The sequence below is a fragment of the Pristiophorus japonicus genome, chromosome 22 (assembly GCF_044704955.1).
Source record: "Pristiophorus japonicus isolate sPriJap1 chromosome 22, sPriJap1.hap1, whole genome shotgun sequence".
Taxonomy (NCBI): domain Eukaryota; kingdom Metazoa; phylum Chordata; class Chondrichthyes; family Pristiophoridae; genus Pristiophorus; species Pristiophorus japonicus.
In genome coordinates, this window is record NC_091998.1 from 56447162 (window position 1) to 56468882 (window position 21721).

The window sequence follows — 21721 nt, forward strand, 5'->3', positions numbered from 1 at the left end:
TGGAGGGAGGGCCGGAGGGAGGGGTGGAGGGAGAGCCACCTGAGGATGCTGAGAGCTTTGCGGATATTTTAATTCCCTCCGCCCCTGCGCTATAGACTCTGGAACCAACGATCGGGCGAACTCCCGGTGGGTCTACGACGGGGGGCCTGAGTTGAGGTGTGAATGGTGAGGGGCAGGGCCACCACCCAGCGGGGGTGACACACACCCAGCCATTGTTTGTGAAATATGCAGTTATCTTTCTCTTTGCTTCAATCGGAAAGGTTGAAGATTGAGGGTTTAAAAACAAATCTTTCACCGCTGAACCACTTTGGGATGTTCAACTTAATTTAAAAACGGGGACACTGCCTCAGCAATGACTGTTGGGGCAATTTATGAAATGATTTTTTTTGTTGCTGATGGAGATTCATTTTTATGCGGAAAGAGGGCATGAGCAGTCGCTCTGTCGGCACACATCACCGCTCACCGACACAACACAGTGTCAGGCGTACCGCGGGCAGTGCGGAGAGCGGGGAGGGGCGGGGACTGTGGGGGGGGGAACTGTGTGTGAGGGAGGGTGATGGTGAGGACCGTAGAGGGAACATGGGTGGGCTGTGGGTGGGGAGTACGATGGGGGGGGGGGTGGCGGGGGAGGACAGTGGGCAGAGGGGAGGGGCTCTGGGGGGGGGGGACAAGGGTAAGCTGTGAGAGGGTTGCTGTGGGTGGGGTGGCATGTGGTGGGTGGCACAGGGCTGTGTGGGTGGGACGAAGGGGTCAGGGGTGGGCTGTGGGGTGGGCTGTGAGTGGGCCGAGGAGGTCTGTGTCCGATGGTGTTCGATGGGCCACAGCTGCACTGGGGCGAGGCTGGAGGTCAAACGAGCCACGGGAGGGCTGCCCTTTCCATAATGTCGGGCCCCCTCAGTACTGTTCCTCCGACAGTGTGGCACTCCCTCAGTACTGCCCCTCCGACAGTGCGGAGATCCCTCAGTACTGCCCCCCCGACAGTGCGGCGCTCCCTCAGTACTGCCCCTCCGACAGTGCGGCTCTCCCTCAGTACTGCCCCTCCGACAGTGCGGCGCTCCCTCAGTACTGCCCCTCCGACAGTGCGGCGCTCCCTCAGTACTGCCCCTCCGACAGTGCGGCGCTCCCTCATTACTGCCCCTCCGACAGTGCGGCGCTCCCTCACTAATGCCCCTCCGACAGTGCGGCGCTCCCTCAATAATGCCCCTCCGACAGTGCGGCGCTCCCTCAGTACTGCCCCTCCGACAGTGCGGCGCTCCCTCAGTACTGCCCCTCCGACAGTGCGGCGCTCCCTCAGTACTGCCCCTCCGACAGTGCGGCGCTCCCTCAGTACTGCCCCTCCGACAGTGCGGCGCTCCCTCAGTACTGCCCCTCCGACAGTGCGGCGCTCCCTCAGTACTGCCCCTCCGACAGTGCGGCGCTCCCTCAGTACTGCCCCACCGACAGTGCGGCGCTCCCTCAGTACTGTCCCTCCGACAGTACGGCGCTCCCTCAGTACTGCCCCTCCGACAGTGCGGCACTCCCTCAATAATGCCCCTCCGACAGTGCGGCGGTCCCTCAATAATGCCCCTCCGACAGTGCGGCGCTCCCTCAGTACTGCCCCTCCGACAGTGCGGCCCTCCCTCAGTACTGCCCCTCCGACAGTGCGGAGCTCCCTCAGTACTGCCCCTCCGACAGTGCGGCGCTCCCTCAATAATGCCCCTCCGACAGTACGGCGCTCCCTCAGTACTGCCCCTCCGACAATGCGACGCTCCCTCAGTACTGCCCCTCCGACAGTGCGGCTCTCCCTCAGTACTGCCCCTCCGACAGTACAACACTCCCTCAGTACTGCCCCTCCGACAATGCGGCACTCCCCCAGCACTGCCCCTCCGACAGTGCGGCACTCCCCCAGCACTGCCCCTCCGACAGTGCGGCACTCCCCCAGCACTGCCCCTCCGACAGTGCTGCACTCCCCCAGCACTGCACTGGGAGGTCCGACGTGTACACAGTGCTGAAACAAGAGTATTCACAACACGTGGATCAATAGGAGGATTTCAAGGTTAATCCATCTTTACAGTAGTTTGATGTTTATCTGAAGGCTGTCTTGTGACTGAGCATCGATAATGAGAAAGCTATAATTTCCTATCCATCTCTACAATGACATGTACTTAGCCCACCACCCTCGTTCATAGCTCATTCACATCTCGGGTTACAGACTTGGGCCAATCAGTACCAACTGGGATACCTTGTACAACCGAGCGGGGTTTTACGAGCTGCAAAACCCATTTATTGTGCCGTGAGGGCGTGGTGGAGATCCAGAGACTGGCCTGCAGTCACCTTCGGGAGTATCCTGGACTTTCAGTCCACTGCCGCCCCTGTTGGCGCCCTGGAGGGGCAGTAATGGCGGCGGTGAGCATTTCCGGGCGGGCGGGCGGGCGGCTTCCAGCACCACCCCCCCCCCCGGGCCATTGGGTGCGGGGTTTTCGGGGGCGCGGTGCAGTACCACTCGGGAGAGGCGAGCCGCTTTGTAACGCCGACACCGGCTCGAAATTTGCTTCGTGCCGCGATCCATAGCGCCCCGCAGCGCCCCCTGGTGGGACCGCCGGGGAAAGCGGACGTTCCGAGCTGCAGGGGCCGCAGTGAGGGACGGAATGTCGACCTCGGGTAAGCGTGATTGGTTTTTATTCTTTTATTTTTTCAGCATTTCCCCCCCCCCCCCGCCCTCCCCCTCCCACCAGGCCTCTCTCAGGGCACTGGGGATTTTCAGTTGCTCAGCCGGCCTAGCGCCCCGAGAGAGGTGTGGAACGCCCTCCCCTAGCGCTCCACCCCACGCTCAGGGCCCAGCTGGCGCATTTTACGGTTGCAGACGCGAACCATTTACTGCCGCAACAGAGACACGGCCTAACTCCCCACCCCCCTCCCCCACAGTGTATCGCACAAAATAAACCATGGAAGCTCACTGTGCCAATGGTCGCTCAGCAGTAGATCTACGTCCTTCAGTCCCATTTCCCTGCTCTTATTCTGCAGCTTTTCAATAAGTTGCCTCTTAAGCTCCACGATGTAGCTTCGAATAAGAGCAGGGGAGTTCTCTCCAGTGTCCTGGGGCCAATATTGATCCCTCAATCAATATAATAAAAACAGATTATCCGGTCATTATCACATTGCTGTTTGTGGGAGCTTGCTGTGCGCAAATTGGCTGCCGCGTTTCCCACATTACAACAGTGACCACACTCCAAAAAGGACTTCATTGGCTGTGAAGCACTTTCAGACGTCCGGTGGTCGTGAAAGGCGCTATATAAATGCAAGCGCTTTTTCTTTTTCCATATCTACTTGTGGTGATGCATTCCATCTTGTAATAACCCTTTGTATGAAAACGCTTTGTCTGCCCTCACTGTTACCCTTGTCTTGCTCAGCTTACGTACATGTCCTCTTGTCCTGATTCTCTGACAAGCAGAAATAATCTTACCCTTTCAGGTTGACTCTCTCTCACTTTGAACACTATTATTAAATCCCCCCCCCCTTTAATCTCTGCTGCAATGACTGCAGTCCCACTTTGTTCCGCGTCTTCCATTCCTGGGAACATCCTCCTGAATCTGTGTCACACCTTTGCCGCTGTCCAATCCCGCTCTGCTCCCAGCTATCCAACACTGCAACACAGCACTCCAACTCGGACTCAATCTTTGTCCTGTACACCATCATCATAGGCAGTCCCTCGAACGAGGATGACTTGCTTCCATGAGTTCACAGATGTTTCACGGAAGGACCCGATGTTCCAGTCCTGAACTCCAGGGGCGGAAGATGCCTGTGCGTGGATTTTTTTAACGTGGGGTGGCCGTTGCACACCCAGCCACCACACGGGCTCAACCAAGCTAGGTCTTGGTCCAGTGGCAAGGGTTAACCAGGACGACTGGAGACAAACTCATCATCAGCCCCTTGCCTCTGGGCACCAATAAACTTAGGGTCGAAATTGTCCCTTTTCATAGCCTCTGGGGGTCGCTACTGGGGCACAATGGCACCTTCACCTGGGGAAGGCGGGGTAATAGGCACGAGCCGCTCCGGGGAAATTGCCCTGGAGGTTGGCGGGGGGGGCGGGGGCGGAGGGCGCTGTCCCAGAAATGCAGCAACCTGCGATTAGCGCCCCGGCCTGGCGCACGCCTGGCAATAACATCATCGCAGAGTGCGCGGCAACTCCTCACCATGCCGCGCCAACCCCTTGGCGCTCCGTGGGGCGGGGGGGCGGGGGGGGGGGGGGGATGTTGCCCCGTGGACCGCGAGGATGACGTGGGCGGATGTCAACGGCAGTTTCCCGGGGCTGCCAGGGCGCCCCATAAAGCGGAGGCCTTCAGCGCCCTGCAGCCGCCATTTTATTTGTCGAGCCGCCCCGCGCTCCGCTTTGGGTGCCTGGCTGCCGGGCCGGTCGATCGCGCTCCGGGTGGCCCAGAGCGTGCCTCGGTGATCCGGGCTGTGCGGCAACGTCGGGCCTCGCTTGCTCCAGGATTCTCCAGGGTCAGAAATAAGTGTTTGAAAGACGCAAGTTCTCAGTTTGAGCTGAATGGCAACCGGACTCCATTCCAAAAGCCCCTGTGAATAGTCAACTTGTTATTTTTTTTTTGCAAACCGGAGGCCATGAGTTATCCACTTTCAGTGTAAAGACGTGACAATTGTGGGTTTGTCACTGTGACGGAATGTATTGCTCCTCACTGTACACAGCACACTGCATTCTGCTTGACCACTGGAGAGCTTCTGAAAAGCCCCATTGTCTCCATTGTCCATCGCTGGTACCCATCAGCGAGTTATATACTGATCAAGCCAGGCAGCTCCACAGGGCTAATGGGCTGTTTGGCAATCTTTGACTGGCTCAGGCCAAATTAATTATTTGTTGACTGCTATTTTTGTTAACCCATCCCATTCCATGTCTCTGGACGCTGATTCATTCAGCTGTTTGAGGATATTATGGTCCAGGCCTTAAGCTCTGGAATTCCCTCCCGAAACCTCTCCACCTCTCTTCTCCATTAAGATGCTCCTTAATCTCTTTGTCCAAGCTTTTGGTCACCTGTCCTCATACCTCCTTTTGACATAGAAAACACAGAAAATAGGTGCAGGAGTAGGCCATTCAGCCCTTCGAGCCTGCACTGCCATTCAATAAGATCATTCCCCATTCCTGCTTTCTCTCCATACCCCTTGATCCCTTTAGCCATATGGGCCACATCTAACTCCCTTTTGAATATATCTAACGAACTGGCCTCAACAACTTTCTGTGGTAGAGAATTCCACAGGTTCACAATTCTCTGGGTGAAGAAGTTCCTCATCTCGGTCCGAAATGGGCTACCCCTTATCCTTAGACTGTGACCTCTGGTTCTGGACTTCACCAACATCAGGAACATTCTTCCTGCATCTAACCTGTCCAGTCCCGTCAGAATTTTATGTGTTTCTATGAGATCCTCTCTCACTCTTCTAAATTCCAGTGAATATAAGCCTAGTCGATCCAGTCTTTCTTCATATGTCAGTCCTGCCATCCCAGGAATCAGTCTGGTGAACCTTCGCTGCACTCCCTCAATAGCAAGAATGTCCTTCCTCAGATTAGGAGACCAAAATTGTACACAATACTCCAGGTGTAGCCTCACCAAGGCCCTGTACAACTGTAGTACGGCCTTGTCGCTTGGTGTCAGATTTTGTCTCATAACCCTCCTGTGAAGCGCCTTGGGACGTTTTACTCGTTTAAAGGCGCTATGTTAATGCAAGTTGTTGTTGTCTGCCCTACAGCTGTTTCCCAACTCTTACCTCTTTAAAAAAGTGTCTAGATGAGGGCACGTTGGCGGACTGGTTAGTTGTCAGTCAATCCGTTGCACGCAGTTCTCTCACAGTCATACCGGGCGGTAGATTTCACAACCTAATATTGAAAGAATGAGTTGCTCCAGGGAGCAGCCTCTTCCTGTGTCAGCAGATCAGGGGAAGGGTCTTGGCCAGTGGGCCCACCCCTCCCCCTAACAATGGGTAGGCTAATGCTGCACGAGATGTTTGCCCGGAAAGCTTGGCTGGCATTTGTCAAAATCCAGAGAGGCAGCAGCTTTCAAAGGGCTGAAGGCTGCTGTTCAAGGACAGGTTTTGACGTTGGCCTAAAAAGCATCTCCCTTTAATACTGAAGCGTTGGAGAGAGAGGGAAGGAGAGAGAAATGAGGAGTATAATGTATGTCCCTGTGAGGTTTGTGGGGCTGTTACACGTGGTGTCCACCGGTACGCTCGCGGCCTTCCGCGAGAGATGGGCACCAGAGGGACTGGAGTGCATCAACACCCCCGGCAACCAAATTTTAATTTGATGTTTTTTGTCTAAAGTTTAATTTGCTTATTGTGCCGGTTTTAGTCTCCCCCTCACCCTTTTAGCCAGGGGGCACTTGCATAATTTGTGTGTTGATGCCCTCAAAAAAAAACAAAGGGGCACCTGAAAAGGTTTTGGAGTGTGCCCCCACTTTAATCAGGGGGCACTTGATTTAAAGTTCTACTCAAAATAGTTGTGGAGCCTTTGCACTCGGTGTCCACCAGTACGCTAGCGGCCTTCCGCGAGAGGTGGGCGCCGGAGGGACTGGAGTGCATCATCACCCCCGGAAACCAAATTCTAATTTGATTAAGGGTTTTTGTTATAGTTTTAAATCGTTAATATGTGGGTTCTCGTGCCAAAAGGGGGCACTTGATTTAACGTTTCTACCAAAATAGTTGTGGAGCTGTTGAACTGTGAGTGGCTGAACCAGTCACGGGATGTTCACAAGACTCAATAAAACCCCAGCCCGTTGAGTTCAGGTTCCCTACGATGAGGCAAGGTGGTTGTGAGCCTGATGGATGAACAGGTCGGGTTCAGTTTGTTTGTTAAACCTTGACTAATAAACCAGCTTGTTCCTTACAGCAAATGTGTAGCCGTGAATTCTTAAGCAAAGAACCCATGAAGCAAATACGTTGCTGTGATAGATTCACAGACCACAAGCACACACAGCTTCCTAAAATGGAACTTCCTGGTTCTTGCAAGCTGACTGTTTGTTTCCTTTAGTTGTAGTAACACAATACGTCCACATCCACAGTGTGGAGCTACAGACATTACAATTACACTGGGGAAGAGCAAATGTAACAAAGGTCTAGCAAATAAGAGAGAGGGTCCTTAAATGAGAGAGAGGGTCCAAGTCAAACGGAGGGAGGGAGAATGAAAGAGGGGGCAAATAAGGAAACAGACCATGAGAGAGAAAGAGATAGAATGAGGAAAAGGAGGGTTAGGAGGGGGTACAGAGACGATTCACGAGGCTGATTCCGGAGATGAGGGGGTTACCTTATGATGATAGATTGAGTAGACTGGGTCTTTACACGTTGGAGTTCAGAAGGATGAGGGGTGATTGTACAGACACATTTAAAATAATGAAAGGGATAGACAAGATAGAGGCAGGGAGGTCGTTTCCACTGGTCGGGGAGACTAGAACTAGGGGGCACAGCCTCAAAATACAGGGGAGCCAATTTAAAACCGAGTTGAGAAGGAATTTTTTCTCCCAGAGGGTTGTGAATCTGTGGAATTCTCTGCCCAAGGAAGCAGTTGAGGCTAGCTCATTGAATGTATTCAAATCACAGATAGATAGATTTTTAACTAATAAGGGAATTAAGGGTTATGGGGAGCGGGCGGGTAAGTGGAGCTGAGTCCACGGCCAGATCAGCCATGATCTTGTTGAGTGGCGGAGCAGGCTCGAGGGGCTAGATGGCCTACTCCTGTTCCTAATTCTTATGTTCTTATGTTCTTACGAATGAGAAAGCAAGATAAATTGGGAACAAGGAGGAAAGGACAGGAGAGGCACAATATATGTGAGGAATTAGGGAATAAATGAATGATAGAATGAGAAACAGATTTAAGATAATTTGCAAAAGAACCCGAGGGGGAGCTGAGGAGTATTATTTTTGCGCAGCGAGTTGTTGTGATCGAGGACACACTGCCTGAAAGGGCGGTGGGAGCAGATTGAAGAGTAACTTTCAAAAGGGAATTGAATAAATACTTGAAATACTTGGATCGCTCCTTCACGGAGCTGGCACAGGAACGATGGGCCGACTGGCCTCCTCCTGTGCCGTGAGATTCTATGAGATGGAATGAGAAAGAGAGAAGGAGCGAGGGAGGGAATGAGAGCAGCGGAGATGAAAGTGGGGGAAAGCGAAGAAGAGAAAGAAAAAGGCAAATGAGCAAGATGAAGGGAGGATGGCAGCAGAGAATGAGCAAACAAGTACGAGGCAAATGAAGAGATTGACAACACATACACAGCCTTACAGATCAATGATGGACAGGAAGATGATGATGTTGGAGACCTCCTGGGGTCAATTAGTATATCTCCTAGTCTCTGGGAACCGCGGTTCGGAAACGTGCAGTTGCTAACAATCCTAGCCACTCTGTATCACTGCTCCGACAATTCTGTTTCATCTAGCAGGTTCAGCTAGATTGTCTGAATTGGGTCTCGTGCTGTTAAACTGTGTCAGTTTTCAGTTCACTCACATCCGCCTCTCTAACCTTCCAAAGGAAAGGGGTAACTTTTGACGGATTAGTGCGAGGACGACATGGGCCTAAAAAGGCTTCAAGCCCGTGGCTTCACTTGTTAATCTGTGGGCATCAATCAAGTTGGAGATGGAGGGACAAAAGGGCACGGAGACAGAATATATCAGAGAGAGAGAGAGAGAGAAAAGGAGAGAGGGGAGAAAGAAAGAGGGACAGATAAAGAGTGAGAGGGAAAGATAGAAAGGAAGACAAACAGGAAACACAGCGACGGAATGAGAGCAGGAGAAAGTTACAAGGAGAGAAAGAGGAAGTTATTCAAACACTGAAAGTGAGAGGGATTCTTTGGGAGGTATGGATCAAGTGTAGTACTCATAGGAACAGGAGGAGGCCGTTTCACCCCCATTCAATGAGATCACAGCTGATTGTCCTATGAGGAGTGATTGAGTGGACTGGTCCTATATTCTCTAGAGTTTAGAAGAATGAGAGGTAATCTCATTGAAACAAACAAAATTCTTACAGAGCTTGACAGGGAGGATGTTTCCCCCCGGGCTGGGGAGTCTAGAACCAGGGGTCACAGTCTCAGGATAAGAGGTCGGCCATTTAGGACTGAGATGAGGAGAAATTCTTCACTCAGAGGGTGGTGAATCTTTGGAATTCTCTGCCCCAGAGGGCCGTGGAGGCTCAGTCGTTGAGTATATTCAAGACAGAGATTGATAGATTTTTGGATATTAAGGGAATTAAAGGATATGGGGACAGTGCAGGAAAGTGTTGAAGATCAGCCATGATCTCACTGAAAGGTGGGGCAGGCTCGAAGGGCTGAATGGCCGACTCCTGCTCCTAATTCTTATGTTCTTATGATCTGTGACCTAACTCCATATATCCATCTTTGGCCCAGATCCCTGAATATCTTTGGTTAACAAAAATCTCTCAATCTTCGATCTAAAATGACAATTGACCCCCAGAATCAATTGCCATTGGAGGAAGAGAATTCCAAACCTCTCCCACTCTTTGTGTGTAGAAGTGTTTCCTAATTTCACTCCTGAAAGGTCTGGCTCTAATGTTTAGATTCTGCCCCTAGTCCTCGACTCCCCAACCAGCGAGAAAAGTCTCTCCCGATCTACACTATGTGTTCCCCTTCATATCCTGAAAACCTTGATCAGATCATCCCATAACCTTCTAAATTCCAGGGAATACAACCCTTGTTTGAGTAATCTCTTCTCATAATTTAACTCTTCAAGTTAATCAGTCTGGTAAACCTACGCTGCACTCTGTCCAAGGCCAATATAGTGCAGGACTGACATATGAAGAAAGATTGGATCGATTAGGCTTGTATTCACTGGAATTTAGAAGAATGAGAGGGGATCTCATAGAAACATATAAAATTCTGACGGGATATGACAGTTTAGTTGCAGGAAGAATGTTCCCAATGTTGGGGAAGTCCAGAACCAGGGTTCACAGTCTAAGGATAAGGGGTAAGCCATTTAGGACCGAGATGAGGAGAAACTTCTTCACTCAGAGAATTGTGAACCTGTGGAATCCCCTACCACAGAAAGTTGTTGAGGCCAGTCCATTAGATATATTCAAAAGGGAGTTAGATGTGGCCCTTACGGCTAAAGGGATCGGGGGGAAGGAGAGAAAGCAGGAATGGGGTACTGAAGTTGCATGATCAGCCATGATCATATTGAATGGCGGTGCAGGCTCGAAGGGCCGAATGGCCTGCTCCTGCACCTATTTTCTATGTTTCTATGTTTTTATATCATTGCTAAGGTGTGGTGTCCAGAACGGCTCACAGTGCTCCAGGTGTGGTCCAACCAGGGTTCTGTACAACTGCAGCATAACTCCTACCCCTTATTTTCTAACCTTTTAAATGAATGTTTGTACCTGTCCATGGCATTTTACTGATCTCTGTATATGGATCCCTAAGCCTCTTTGGACCTCCATTGCTTCTAACTTTTCGCCATTTAGAAATAGTCCAATCGATCCTTTTTAGGTCCAAAGTGGCTGACCACACACTTGTCTATACTGACATCCATTTGCCACGGCTTTGCACAATCACTTAATCTATGAATGTCTCTTTGTAATGTCATGCTTGCAGACTCCACAATCTCCACTTGCGCACAGCTCTCCGATCAGGCAGAGGATGATATAATCAGCGGCTGCACAATACAACGATCCCTGCTGCCTAATCCAACTGACAGTAAATCTCCGACCCAACAGAGCATTGTATCATAACAGATAGGTTAGCACCGGCTCTTGAAGTTATCTCTATATTCCTCCAGGCCCTCTCGCAAGAGAGGGTGACTGGCAGATTTTTCAGGTGTAGGGTAATCTCTCTCTTGCTCTTTCTGAGGAGGTCAGTTTGTCAAAGTTTGGTGTTGAACTTTAATGACAAACTGTTCAAAGAAAAGCACACTGCTGAATTTGATTTTTGAGTTATCTCGTTCTATTTCTTTCTAAGATGTAACCAAATTATCATGCCACAATGATCATTTAAGCCATCTAATTACTGTCATAACTCCGGAGGGAGTGTAGGTTATAAAAAGACCAGTCAGCCTTGATTGTGTTTTTTGAAATACTGTTACATTTGCATCTCATTTGTATGGGACTATCTCACCATCATTGCTTCGGGATCACAGGTAGCAAAGAGCAAATATTTCCCGTGTACTTTCAATCTTCTTTTGGGGATTTGCGAACCTCACTGCCAATTTCAGTAAGGTGATTGACTAAGCTCGCGGGCATGGGGGTAATTGTGACTGTCGGAGGGGCAGTACTGAGGGAGCACACACTGTCAGAAGGGTAGTACTGAGAGAGCGCTGCACTGTCGGAGGGGCAGTACTGAGGGAGCACATACTGTCGGAGGGGCAGTACTAAGGGAGCGCTGCACTGTCGGAGGGGCAGTACTGAGGGAGCGCTGCAATGTCAGAGGGGCAGTACTGAGGTTGTGCCGCACTGTCGGAGGGGCAGTACTGAGGGAGTGCTGCACTGTCAGAGGGGCAGTGCTGAGGGAGTGCTGCACTGTCAGAGGTGCCATCTTTCAGTTGAGACGTTAAACCGAGGCCCCGTCTGCTCTCTTACAGGTGGACGTAAAAGATCCTGTTGCACTATTTGAAGAAGAGCAGAGGAGTTCTCCCCGGTGTCCTGGGGCCAATATTTATCCCTCAATCAACATCACTAAAACAGATTATCCGGTCATTATCACATTGCTGTTTATGGGAGCTTGCTGTGTGCAAATTAGCTGCCGTGTTTCCCACATTACAACAGTGACTGCACTCCAAAACATGCTTCATTGACTGTAAAGCGCTTTGGGGCGTCTGGTGGTGGTGAAAGGTGCTATATAAATGCAAGACTTTCTTTCTTTCATTTAATAGAAGGGGTTAATGGCATGTGAACGCTGTCACCCCGGATATCACCAAGCGATGATGCCAGGACACTAACTGCTGACACACAGCGTGGAAATCTCTTTCACTGAACACGCGCAACGCAGTGTGAGGCTAACGGGGCCAGATTCAAGGCTTGATGGGCCTGAGGCAAACTGATCCACATGGACCGATAGTTCTGTTTGCTCATGTTCATTACATTACGTATACGATTCTGATTCTGATTATGGAAACAGGCCAGTATATTCAACAATGAAAGGATATATTCTGTATCAATATTCTGGTTCTGGTAACATTGCAATACTAAATTACGATACATATATGCAAATTTCTCTCAATAACACATAAAATAAAACAGGCTATGCATATTCTGTTCTGTATATCGGTACATTAGTGTATATAGTACTTCTGCATATAGGTATAAACCTCTCTTATTGTCGATTCTATTCAACCTATTTGGGAGGCCTTATATTTCTTTTCCTACATTTATTTGGTGGGCCTGGGGCTGCAACCTCCTCTGCCCCATGGTTATTCCGCCCCGCGGTTAATGCACCCCGCGGTTAATCCGCCCCGCGGTTAATGTGCCCCGCGGTTAATGTGCCTTGTGGTTAATGCGCCCCATGGTTAATCCGCCCCGCGGTTAATGCACCCCGCAGTTAATCTGCCCCATGGTTAATGTGCCCCGCGGTTAATGTGCCCCGTGGTTAATGTGCCTTGTGGTTAATGCGCCCCATGGTTAATCCGTCCCGCGGTTAATGCACCCCGCAGTTAATCCGCCCCGCGGTTAATCCGTCCCGCAGTTAATCCACCCCATGTTTAATGCGCTTCGCGGTTAATGCACCCCGCGGTTAATCCACCCCATGTTTAATGCGCTTCGCGGTTAATGTGCCCCGTGGTTAATGTGCCCCGTGGTTAATGTGCCCCGTGGTTAATGCACCCTGCGGTTAATCCGCCCCGTGGTTAATTCACCCCGTGGTTAATGTGCCCCGTGGTTAATGCACCCTGCGGTTAATGCGCCCCGTGGTTAATGCGCCTCACGGTTAATGTGCCTTGTGGTTAATGTGCCCCGTGGTTAATTCACCCCGTGGTTAATTCACCCCGTGGTTAAGTCACTCCGCGGTTAATGCGCCCCGTGGTTAATTCACCCCACGGTTAATGCGCCCCGTGGTTAATTCACCCCACGGTTAATGCGCCCCGTGGTTAATTCACCCCGTGGTTAATTCGCCCCGCGGTTAATGCGCCCCGTGGTTAATTCACCCCGTGGTTAATCCGCCCCGTGGTTAATTCGCCCCGCGGTTAATGCGCCCCGCGGTTAATGCGCCCCGCGGTTAATTCGCCCCGTGGTTAATGCGCTCCGTGGTTAATCCGCCCCGTGGTTAATGCGCCCCGCGGTTAATCCACCCCGCGGTTAATTCACCCCGGGGCTAATGCGCCCCGCGGTTAATGCGCCCCTGCCCAGGAGGCTGTGCACTGTTCCCGTGGTGTATGCTGGACCATTGCCCCGATGGATTCCCCCTTACCTGCACACTTGCTCGTCCTTGCAGGTCTGATGGAGCGCTAGGCAGTTGCGCTTCTCCGTGTCCTCGTACGCGCACACGGGCACGATGGTCTGGCGGCGCCGTTCGGCGCAGGCCGGGTCATTGCAGGAGCAGAAGAGCAGTCGGTAGCTGTACTCTGCCGGCACCCGGTCGAAGAACTGCCGCAGCGACTTGTGGCATTTTCGGCGATTGCAGGTGTCGGTTGGCGAGGTGCGCTTGACGCAGGTGGAGATATAGAGCGAGCGGTACCGCTTGCAGGTGTCGTTCAGGTTGCAGGCCTTGGCTGCGTCCAAACACTGGTTCCCACGGGCTCCGGTGGGTTCCGATCCTGCAGCACCACGAGGGAGAAAAGGGAAACATTCATCACTGGGCTTTGTATAAGAGTTTGTGCAGCAGACAAAGACAGACCCCAGGGAGAGTATGCAGCACACGCGATCATCAGTAACTGAACCCCATCGTAGACACAATAGTACAAATAAATATAAGCTCTCTCGCATTCCTTGTGGCTCCAGCAATGTCTCAAAAGTATAGAAAATCTAGGTTAGATTGTCAGCCTTGTTTACAAGTCCCTCCATGGCCTCGCCCCTCCCTATCTCTGTAATCTCCTCCAGCCTCACAGCCCCCCGAGATGTGTGCGCTCCTCTAATTCTGCCCTCCTGAGCATCCCTGATTATAATCGCTCAACCATCGGTGGCCGTGCCTTCTGTTGCCTGGGCCCCAAGCTCTGGAACTCCCTGCCTAAACCTCTCCACCTCTCTTTCCCCCTTCAAGACGTGCCTTAAAACCTGCCTCTTTGACCCAGCTTTTGGTCACCTGCGCTAATTTCTACTTATGCGGTTCGATGTCAAAAGTTTATCGCATAATACTCCTGTGAAGCATCTCGGGACGTTTCACTACGTTAAAGGTGCTATATAAATACAAGTTGTTGCTGTTAGGGTGTCGTCGGGTCTGCTGCAAAATATTTTGAGTGGCGCTCTGCTCACTCCAAGGCCAGTATGTCGCTTTGTGAGGTGACGCTCCCAGACCCGAGCACAGTGCTCCAGATGCGGTCTGGGCCAAGGCTCTGTACAACTGAAGTACTGGGAGTATGGCGGGGGGGTGGGGGGTAGAAATTGGCCTGCTCTGCGTCTTCTGTTAGCGCCTGCGGGGGGCAGTAACGGGGCGCTAAGGGGTTAGCGAGCGGGGGCCTGGCGGATTCACCTTCGTGGCGGGTCAGCGCTGCCGCTAACACTTACCGCCTCGCTCTCCTGCGTCCCGGAGATCCTGACGTCATCCGGTGCTCAGTGCCCCGTGACCGCCCCGGTTGCGATATTCGCCTCCGACCCCTGCAGCGTCGCCGGGCGTCAACAGCGGCGGCTACAGCAGGCGTGGTCGCCTCGGCCGGCCGCGCAGGGAGCGCTCTGCCGATACCGCTCCTCTCGCTCACTTCGGCGTTCTAAGTGAAGTGGGAGCGCTTGATTTCGGAGCGCGAAACCGAAAGTTCCCGTCAGCTGAAATTTTTAGCCGACACTTTTGCGCTCCCTGAAAAGTTATGGTTCCAAACGGGATGCTCCGCAATTTCTAGCCCCTGGTGTTTGATGTTGAGAACCGTACATGGACATGTCATCGCCAGTGCTCTGCACCATCTACGGTCCAGCATGGGCCAGCACGGACCAGCCCACACTGCGATATGTGCAGCAGAGCAGGTCTCCAGTCGTCCTGGTTAACCCTTGCCACTGGACCAAGACCTAGCTCTGTCAAGCCCGTGTGGTGGCTGGTGTGCAACGGTCACCCACGTTAAAAAAATCCACGACAGGTATCTTCCACCCTTCAACATGTAGTTCAGGACCTGGAATATTGGGTTCTTCATTGAAACATAGAAACATAGAAACATAGAAAATAGGTGCAGGAGCAGGCCATTCAGCCCTTCTAGCCTGCACCGCCATTCAATGAGTTCATGGCTGAACATGAAACTTCAGTACCCCCTTCCTGCTTTCTTGCCTTACCCCTTGATCCCCCGAGTAGTAAGGACTTCATCTAACTCCCTTTTGAATATATTTAGTGAATTGGCCTCAACTACTTTCTGTGGTAGAGAATTCCACAGGTTCACCACTCTCTGGGTGAAGAAGTTTCTCCTCATCTCGGTCCTAAATGGCTTACCCCTTATCCTTAGACTGTGACCCCTGGTTCTGGACTTCCCCAACATTGGGAACATTCTTCCTGCATCTAACCTGTCTAAACCCGTCAGAATTTTAAACGTTTCTATGAGGTCCCCTCTCATTCTTCTGAACTCCAGTGAATACAAGCCCAGTTGATCCAGTCTTTCTTGATAGGTCAGTCCCACCATCCCGGGAATCAGTCTGGTGAATCTTCGCTGCACTCCCTCAATAGCAAGAATGTCCTTCCTCAAGTTAGGAGACCAAAACTGTACACAATACTCCAGGTGTGGCCTCACCAAGGCCCTGTACAACTGTAGCAACACCTGTTAACTCATTGAACTCATCCCTTTTTGGCGTGGAAGCAAGTCATCCTCGCTTCGAGGAACTGCCTAAGAAGAAGGTGGTATATATTGCATTGGCTCCTGGCCCAGCAATGCCTCTATTTTAAAATTCTCATCCTCGTGTTCAAGTCCCTCCATGGGCCTCGCCTCTCCCTACTTCTGTAACCTCCTCCAGCCCCACACCCTGACAACTCTACGTTCCTTCAGCTCTGGCCTCTTGCCCGTTCACTTTGTCCCACCATTGGCGGCCGTGCCTTCAGCTGCCTGGGCCCCAAGCTCTGGAACTCCCTCCCTAAACCCCTCCGCCTCTCCACTTCTTTTTCCTCCTTAAAACCTGCTCCTTTGACCAAGTGCTTTGGTCACCTCATCGACTATCGCCTTCTTTGGCCCCGGTGTCTATGATTGTCTGATTGCGCTGCTGTGCAGGGCCTTGACAAGGTGTTGCTACGTTAAAGGCGCTATATAAATGCGAGTTGTCGCATTCAGAGTATGCAGGGCACATGATGGTGCTCTGAGCTGTTGGTGAGTCAGTTTGACCGTATCGCTATGTGACAGATGACCCTGGACCCTGAGCCTCGGGTTGTGGTGTTGGGGCAAATACTCGCTGGCCTGGCCCAATGGTCGCTTCACGTGGGCACTGGTGGTCACCCCGCCCACAGAAAGGGTGCAGCACATGCCAGGCAGCTGATGGGCAGCTTGGGTGGAAGCTGCATTTGGTCTTCCAAACATCGGCAGCTTGTAGAAATGACGGCCATATTTAAACAAGTTTCTCCAACGTCAACCTCACGGACACCTCACGTTCTTGGACTGGGCTCTGTCTGAGGCCCCTATCACGGGGAGGGAGGGAACATTCACTCAGGTCATGAAACGTTTCTTACACTGCAAAACCCCATCATATATTTTGCTCATTAGCAACTAAACAGTTCCGTTTGCTGCAGTGTCGCCATTGATAGCTACAGCTGCAATGAAGTCAGATCCCCAATTAAGATCAAATCTTCAGAGAGTGTGGCGAGAGAGTTTGAACTAACAGCGACATGCCCCGAGCCACCTCAGCAATCTGACAGTCTCAGTCGTGGCTCAGTGGGCAGCACTCTCGCCTCCGAGTCACAAGGTCGTGGGTTCAGTCCCATTCCAGGGACTTGAGCGCAAAAATCTTTGTTTGTGGTGTTCCACTAAGACTAAATATCACGAGAATCAATCATAAAATCATAGAAATTTACGGCACAGAGGGAGGCCATTCGGCCCATCGTGTCCATGTCGGCCGAAAAAGAGCAACCCAGCCTAATCCAACTTTCCAGCTCTCACTCCAGAGACTTGAGCACATAAATCTATGCCGACACTACAGTGCAGTGCTGAGGGAGCACCGCAGGGCGGAGGGGCAGTACTGAAGGAGCGCCGCGCTGTCGGAGGGTAAGTACTGAGGGAACACCGCACTGTCGGAGGGGCAGTGCTGAGGGAACACCGCACTGTCGGAGGGGCAGTGCTGAGGGAACACCGCACTGTCGGAGGGGCAGTGCTGAGGGAGCACCGCAGGGCGGAGGGGCAGTACTGAAGGAGCGCCGCGCTGTCGGAGGGTAAGTACTGAGGGAACACCGCACTGTCGGAGGGGCAGTGCTGAGGGAACACCGCACTGTCGGAGGGGCAGTGCTGAGGGAACACCGCACTGTCGGAGGGGCAGTGCTGAGGGAACACCGCACTGTCGGAGGGGCAGTGCTGAGGGAACACCGCACTGTCGGAGGGGCAGTGCTGAGGGAACACCGCACTGTCGGAGGGTAAGTACTGAGGGAACGGGGCACTACTGAGGGAGCGCTGCACTGTCGGAGGGACACTACTGAGGGAGCGCTGCACTGTCGGAGGGGCAGTACTGAGTGCTACACTGTCAGAGATGCAGTTTTTCGGATGAGACGTCCCCGTTCGAGGCCCCGTCTGCTCTCTCAGGTGGATGTAAAAGATCCCATGGCACTATTTTGAAGAAGAGCAGGGGAGTTCCCCCTGGTGTTCCTGGCCAATATTTATCCCTCAACCAACATCACTAAAACAGATTATCCGGTCATTATCACATTGCTTGTGGGAGCTTGCTGTGTGCAAATTGGCTGCCGTGTTTCCGACATTACAGCAGTGGCTACACTTCAAAAGTACTTCATTGGCTGTAAAGCGCATTGAGACATCCGGTGGTCTTGAAAGGCACTATATAAATGCAAGTCTTTCTTTCTTAGGTAGCAGAAGAGCAAAAATACAAACACGAGGAATTTGAAATAAAATACGGGGAAAGGGCGGGACTCGCAGTGAGCTGGCATGGGCTCGAGGGGCCGAATGGCCTCCTTCAGTCCTGTAACCGTTCTATGATTCTATGAAAAACAGATAATTCTGGAAATGCACAGCATGTGAAGGACGAAGATGGGTTGACACTTCGCGCCATCGCTCTCCCAGCGGCTGTGAATGTGTCCTCAGGGGTCCCAAGGGAAGGGAGGAGGAATGCAGAGGGTGGGGGGGGGGGACGGGGGAGGGGAGCCAGGATCGCAGCTGCTGATTGGTGCACAGTGACTCCCGTTGGAAGCGTGCGTGGTCATCGAGTTCAACAATGATGCCTTCCACAGTCGAATTTCTACTGTCGAGACTCACGAGTAACCGGCGAGGTGCCAGGGGGAGGGGGAATGGGGAAGGAACCGGGGGGGCTGAGTTTCCGGGAGAAAATAAATAAATCAATAAATAAATGAATAAATAAAACCAACTCAATTAAAAAGACCCAGATACAATTCTTCGCGTAACACTGATTGAACACTGTTTCACCCTCACCTCATCCCAAAGATATTGAATCATAGAATCACAGAAATTTACAGCACGGAAGGAGGCCATTTCGGCCCATCGTGTCCACGCCGGCCAAACAAGAGCCATCCAGCCTAATCCCACTTTTCCAGCTCTCGGTCCCTCGCCTTGTAGGTTACAGCACTTCAGGTGCACATCCACGGACCAAACATTGAGGACCGAATAATCTGGCGTATTGCTAACGACTTATCAGGTAACGCTGAGCACCTCGAGTCTCGTTGCCGAGAGCGTGCAGAAATCAAGCGCAGGCAGCGGAAGGAGCGTGCGGCAAACCAGTCCCACCCTCCCCTTCCCTCAACCACTGTCTGTCCCACCTGTGACAGAGACTGTAATTCCCGTATTGGACTGTACAGTCACCTAAGAACTCATTTTTGGAGTGGAAGCAAGTCTTCCTCGATTCCGAGCGACTGCCTATGATGATGATGAATTTAATTTCACTACAACAGTCGAGTCAAGGTTAACGGGGTAATCACTGCAAGTACAACCATAACTTGCTTTGAGAATAGGGATAATCTAGTGATACCTGGATCCAGATTAACACAGCCCAGCAGCAACACGGAGTTTGAGGGGTTACTGGATCTCGAGAGTAAAACTGACGCGTTTTCAGTTTCTGTGGCAACCGGCCCTATAACAATCATACACTCCGAAGTCTACAGCTTGATCGATGTCGGTATAAAATCTTGACCTTTCCAATCAAGTAGCACTTTGTCAAAAACAGGCCATTTTCATCCAACAGTTCACTGACCTGGCCTCCAATGCCCCAGACTGAGAGTCTTGATCTTCTGATCACTCATCAATCTTATGTTATTACCAGTTGTATTCCAGTCTTCGAGTTCAGGTGTCAACCATAGCTCAGTGGGTAGAGAATGTGGCTGTACAGCAGTAAAGGTCGTGGGTTCAAGTCCCCCTCCAGAGCCAGGGGCACAAAACCCTCGGCTGACATTGCTGTCTGAAGGAGAGCCGCACTGTCGGAGGGGCAGTACTGAGGGAGCCCTGCACTGTCGGAGGGGCAGTACTGGGGCAGTGCTGCACTGTCGGAGGGGCAGTACTGAGGGAGTGCCGCACTGTCGGAGGGGCAGTACTGAGAGAGCCCTGCACTGGCGGAGGGGCAGTATTGAGGGAGCGTCGCACTGTCGGAGGGGCAGTACTGAGGGAGTCCTGCACTGTCGGAGGGCAGTACTGAGGGAGCGCTGCACTGTCGGAGGTGCAGTACTGAGGGAGCACCGCACTGTCTGAGGGGCAGTACTGAGGGAACGCCGCACTATCGGAAGGGCAGTACTGAGGGAGCGCCGCACTCTCGGAGAGGCAGTACTGAGGGAGCCCTGCACTGTGGGAGGGGCAGTACTGAGGGAGTCCCGCACTGTCGGAGGGGCAGTACTGAGGGGGCAGCACTGAGGGAGTCTCGCACTGTCGGAGGGGCAGTACTGAGGGAGCCCTGCACTGTCGGAGGGGCAGTACTGAGGGAGTCCCGCACTGTCGGAGGGGCAGTACTGGGGGAGCGCCGCACTGTTGGAGGGGCAGTACTGAGGGAGTCCCGCACTGTCGGAGGGGCAGTACTGGGGGAGTCCCGCACTGTCGGAGGGCCAGTACTGAGGGAGCGCCGCACTGTCGGAAGGGCAGTACTGAGAGAGCCCTGCACTGTCGGAGGGGCAGTACTGAGGGAGCCCTGCACTGTCGGAGGGGCAGTACTGAGGGAGCGCCGCACTGTCGGAGGGCAATACTGAGGGACCGCCGCACTGTCGGAGGGGCAGTACTGAGGGAGCCCTGCACTGTCGGAGGGGCAGTACTGAGGGAGTCCCGCACCGTCGGAGGGGCAGTACTGAGGGAGCGCCGCACTGTTGGAGGGGCAGTACTGAGGGAGTCCCGCACTGTCGGAGGGGCAGTACTGGGGGAGTCCCGCACTGTCGGAGGGCCAGTACTGAGGGAGCACCGCACTGTCGGAAGGGCAGTACTGAGAGAGCCCTGCACTGTCGGAGGGGCAGTACTGAGGGAGCCCTGCACTGTCGGAGGGGCAGTACTGAGGGAGCGCCGCACTGTCGGAGGGCAATACTGAGGGACCGCCGCACTGTCGGAGGGGCAGTACTGAGGGAGCGCCGCACTGTCGGAGCGGCAGTACTGAGGGAACGCCGCACTGTCGGAAGGGCAGTACTGAGGGACCGCCGCACTGTCGGAGGGGCAGTACTGAGGGAACGCCGCACTGTCGGAAGGGCAGTACTGAGGGAGCGCCGCACTGTCGGAGGGGCAGTACTGAGGGAGCCCCGCACTGTCGGAGGGGCAGTACTGAGGGAGTCCCGCACCGTCGGAGGGGCAGTACTGAGGGAGCGCCGCACTGTCGGAGGGGCAGTACTGAGGGAGCGCCGCACTGTCGGAGGGGCAGTACTGAGGGAGCGCCGCACTGTCGGAGGGGCAGTAATGAGGGAGCCCTGCACTGTCGGAGGGACAGTACTGAGGGAGCCCCGCACTGTCGGAGGGGCAGTACTGAGGGAGTCCCGCACTGTCGGAGGGGTGTATTGAGGGAATGCCGCACTGTCGGAGGGGCAGTACTGAGGGAGCGCCGCACTGTCGGAGGTGTCGTCTTTTGGATGAGACGTTAAACCGAGGCCCCGAGTGCCCTCTCAGGTGGATGTAAAAGATCCGATGGCACAAATTCGAAGCAGAGCAGGAGGGTTTATATAATTTATGTTTGTGGGAGCTTGCTATGCACTAATTGGCTGCCGTGTTTCATAAGAAATAGGAGCAGGAGTAGGCCACAAGGCCCCTCGAGTCTGCTCCGCCATTCAATAAGATCATGGCTGATTTCCTACATTACAGCCGACAGTGCGGCGCTCCCTCAGTACTGCCCCTTCGACAGTGCAGGACTCCCTGCATCAAAAAGGACTTCATTGGCTGTAAAGCACTTTGGGACATCCTGAGGTTGTGAAAGGCGCTATATAAATGCAAGTCTTTTTTCTTGTTCATTTCGGAATCATTTTAAAAGAGAATATGAAATACCTTTCAATCTTGGTTTGAGATTAAA

General features: G+C 52.8%; 1 protein-coding gene across 1 annotated transcript in view; it reads right to left on the reverse strand.

The window, feature by feature from the left end:
- The window catches only part of LOC139234775 (GDNF family receptor alpha-2-like), a 290018-nt gene that overhangs the window by 87119 nt on the left and 181178 nt on the right, over positions 1-21721 (reverse strand). The window contains exon 4 of the mRNA XM_070865467.1: positions 13383-13728. Coding sequence (XP_070721568.1) covers positions 13383-13728 — 346 coding nt within the window. The remainder of the gene's footprint in view (positions 1-13382; positions 13729-21721) is intronic.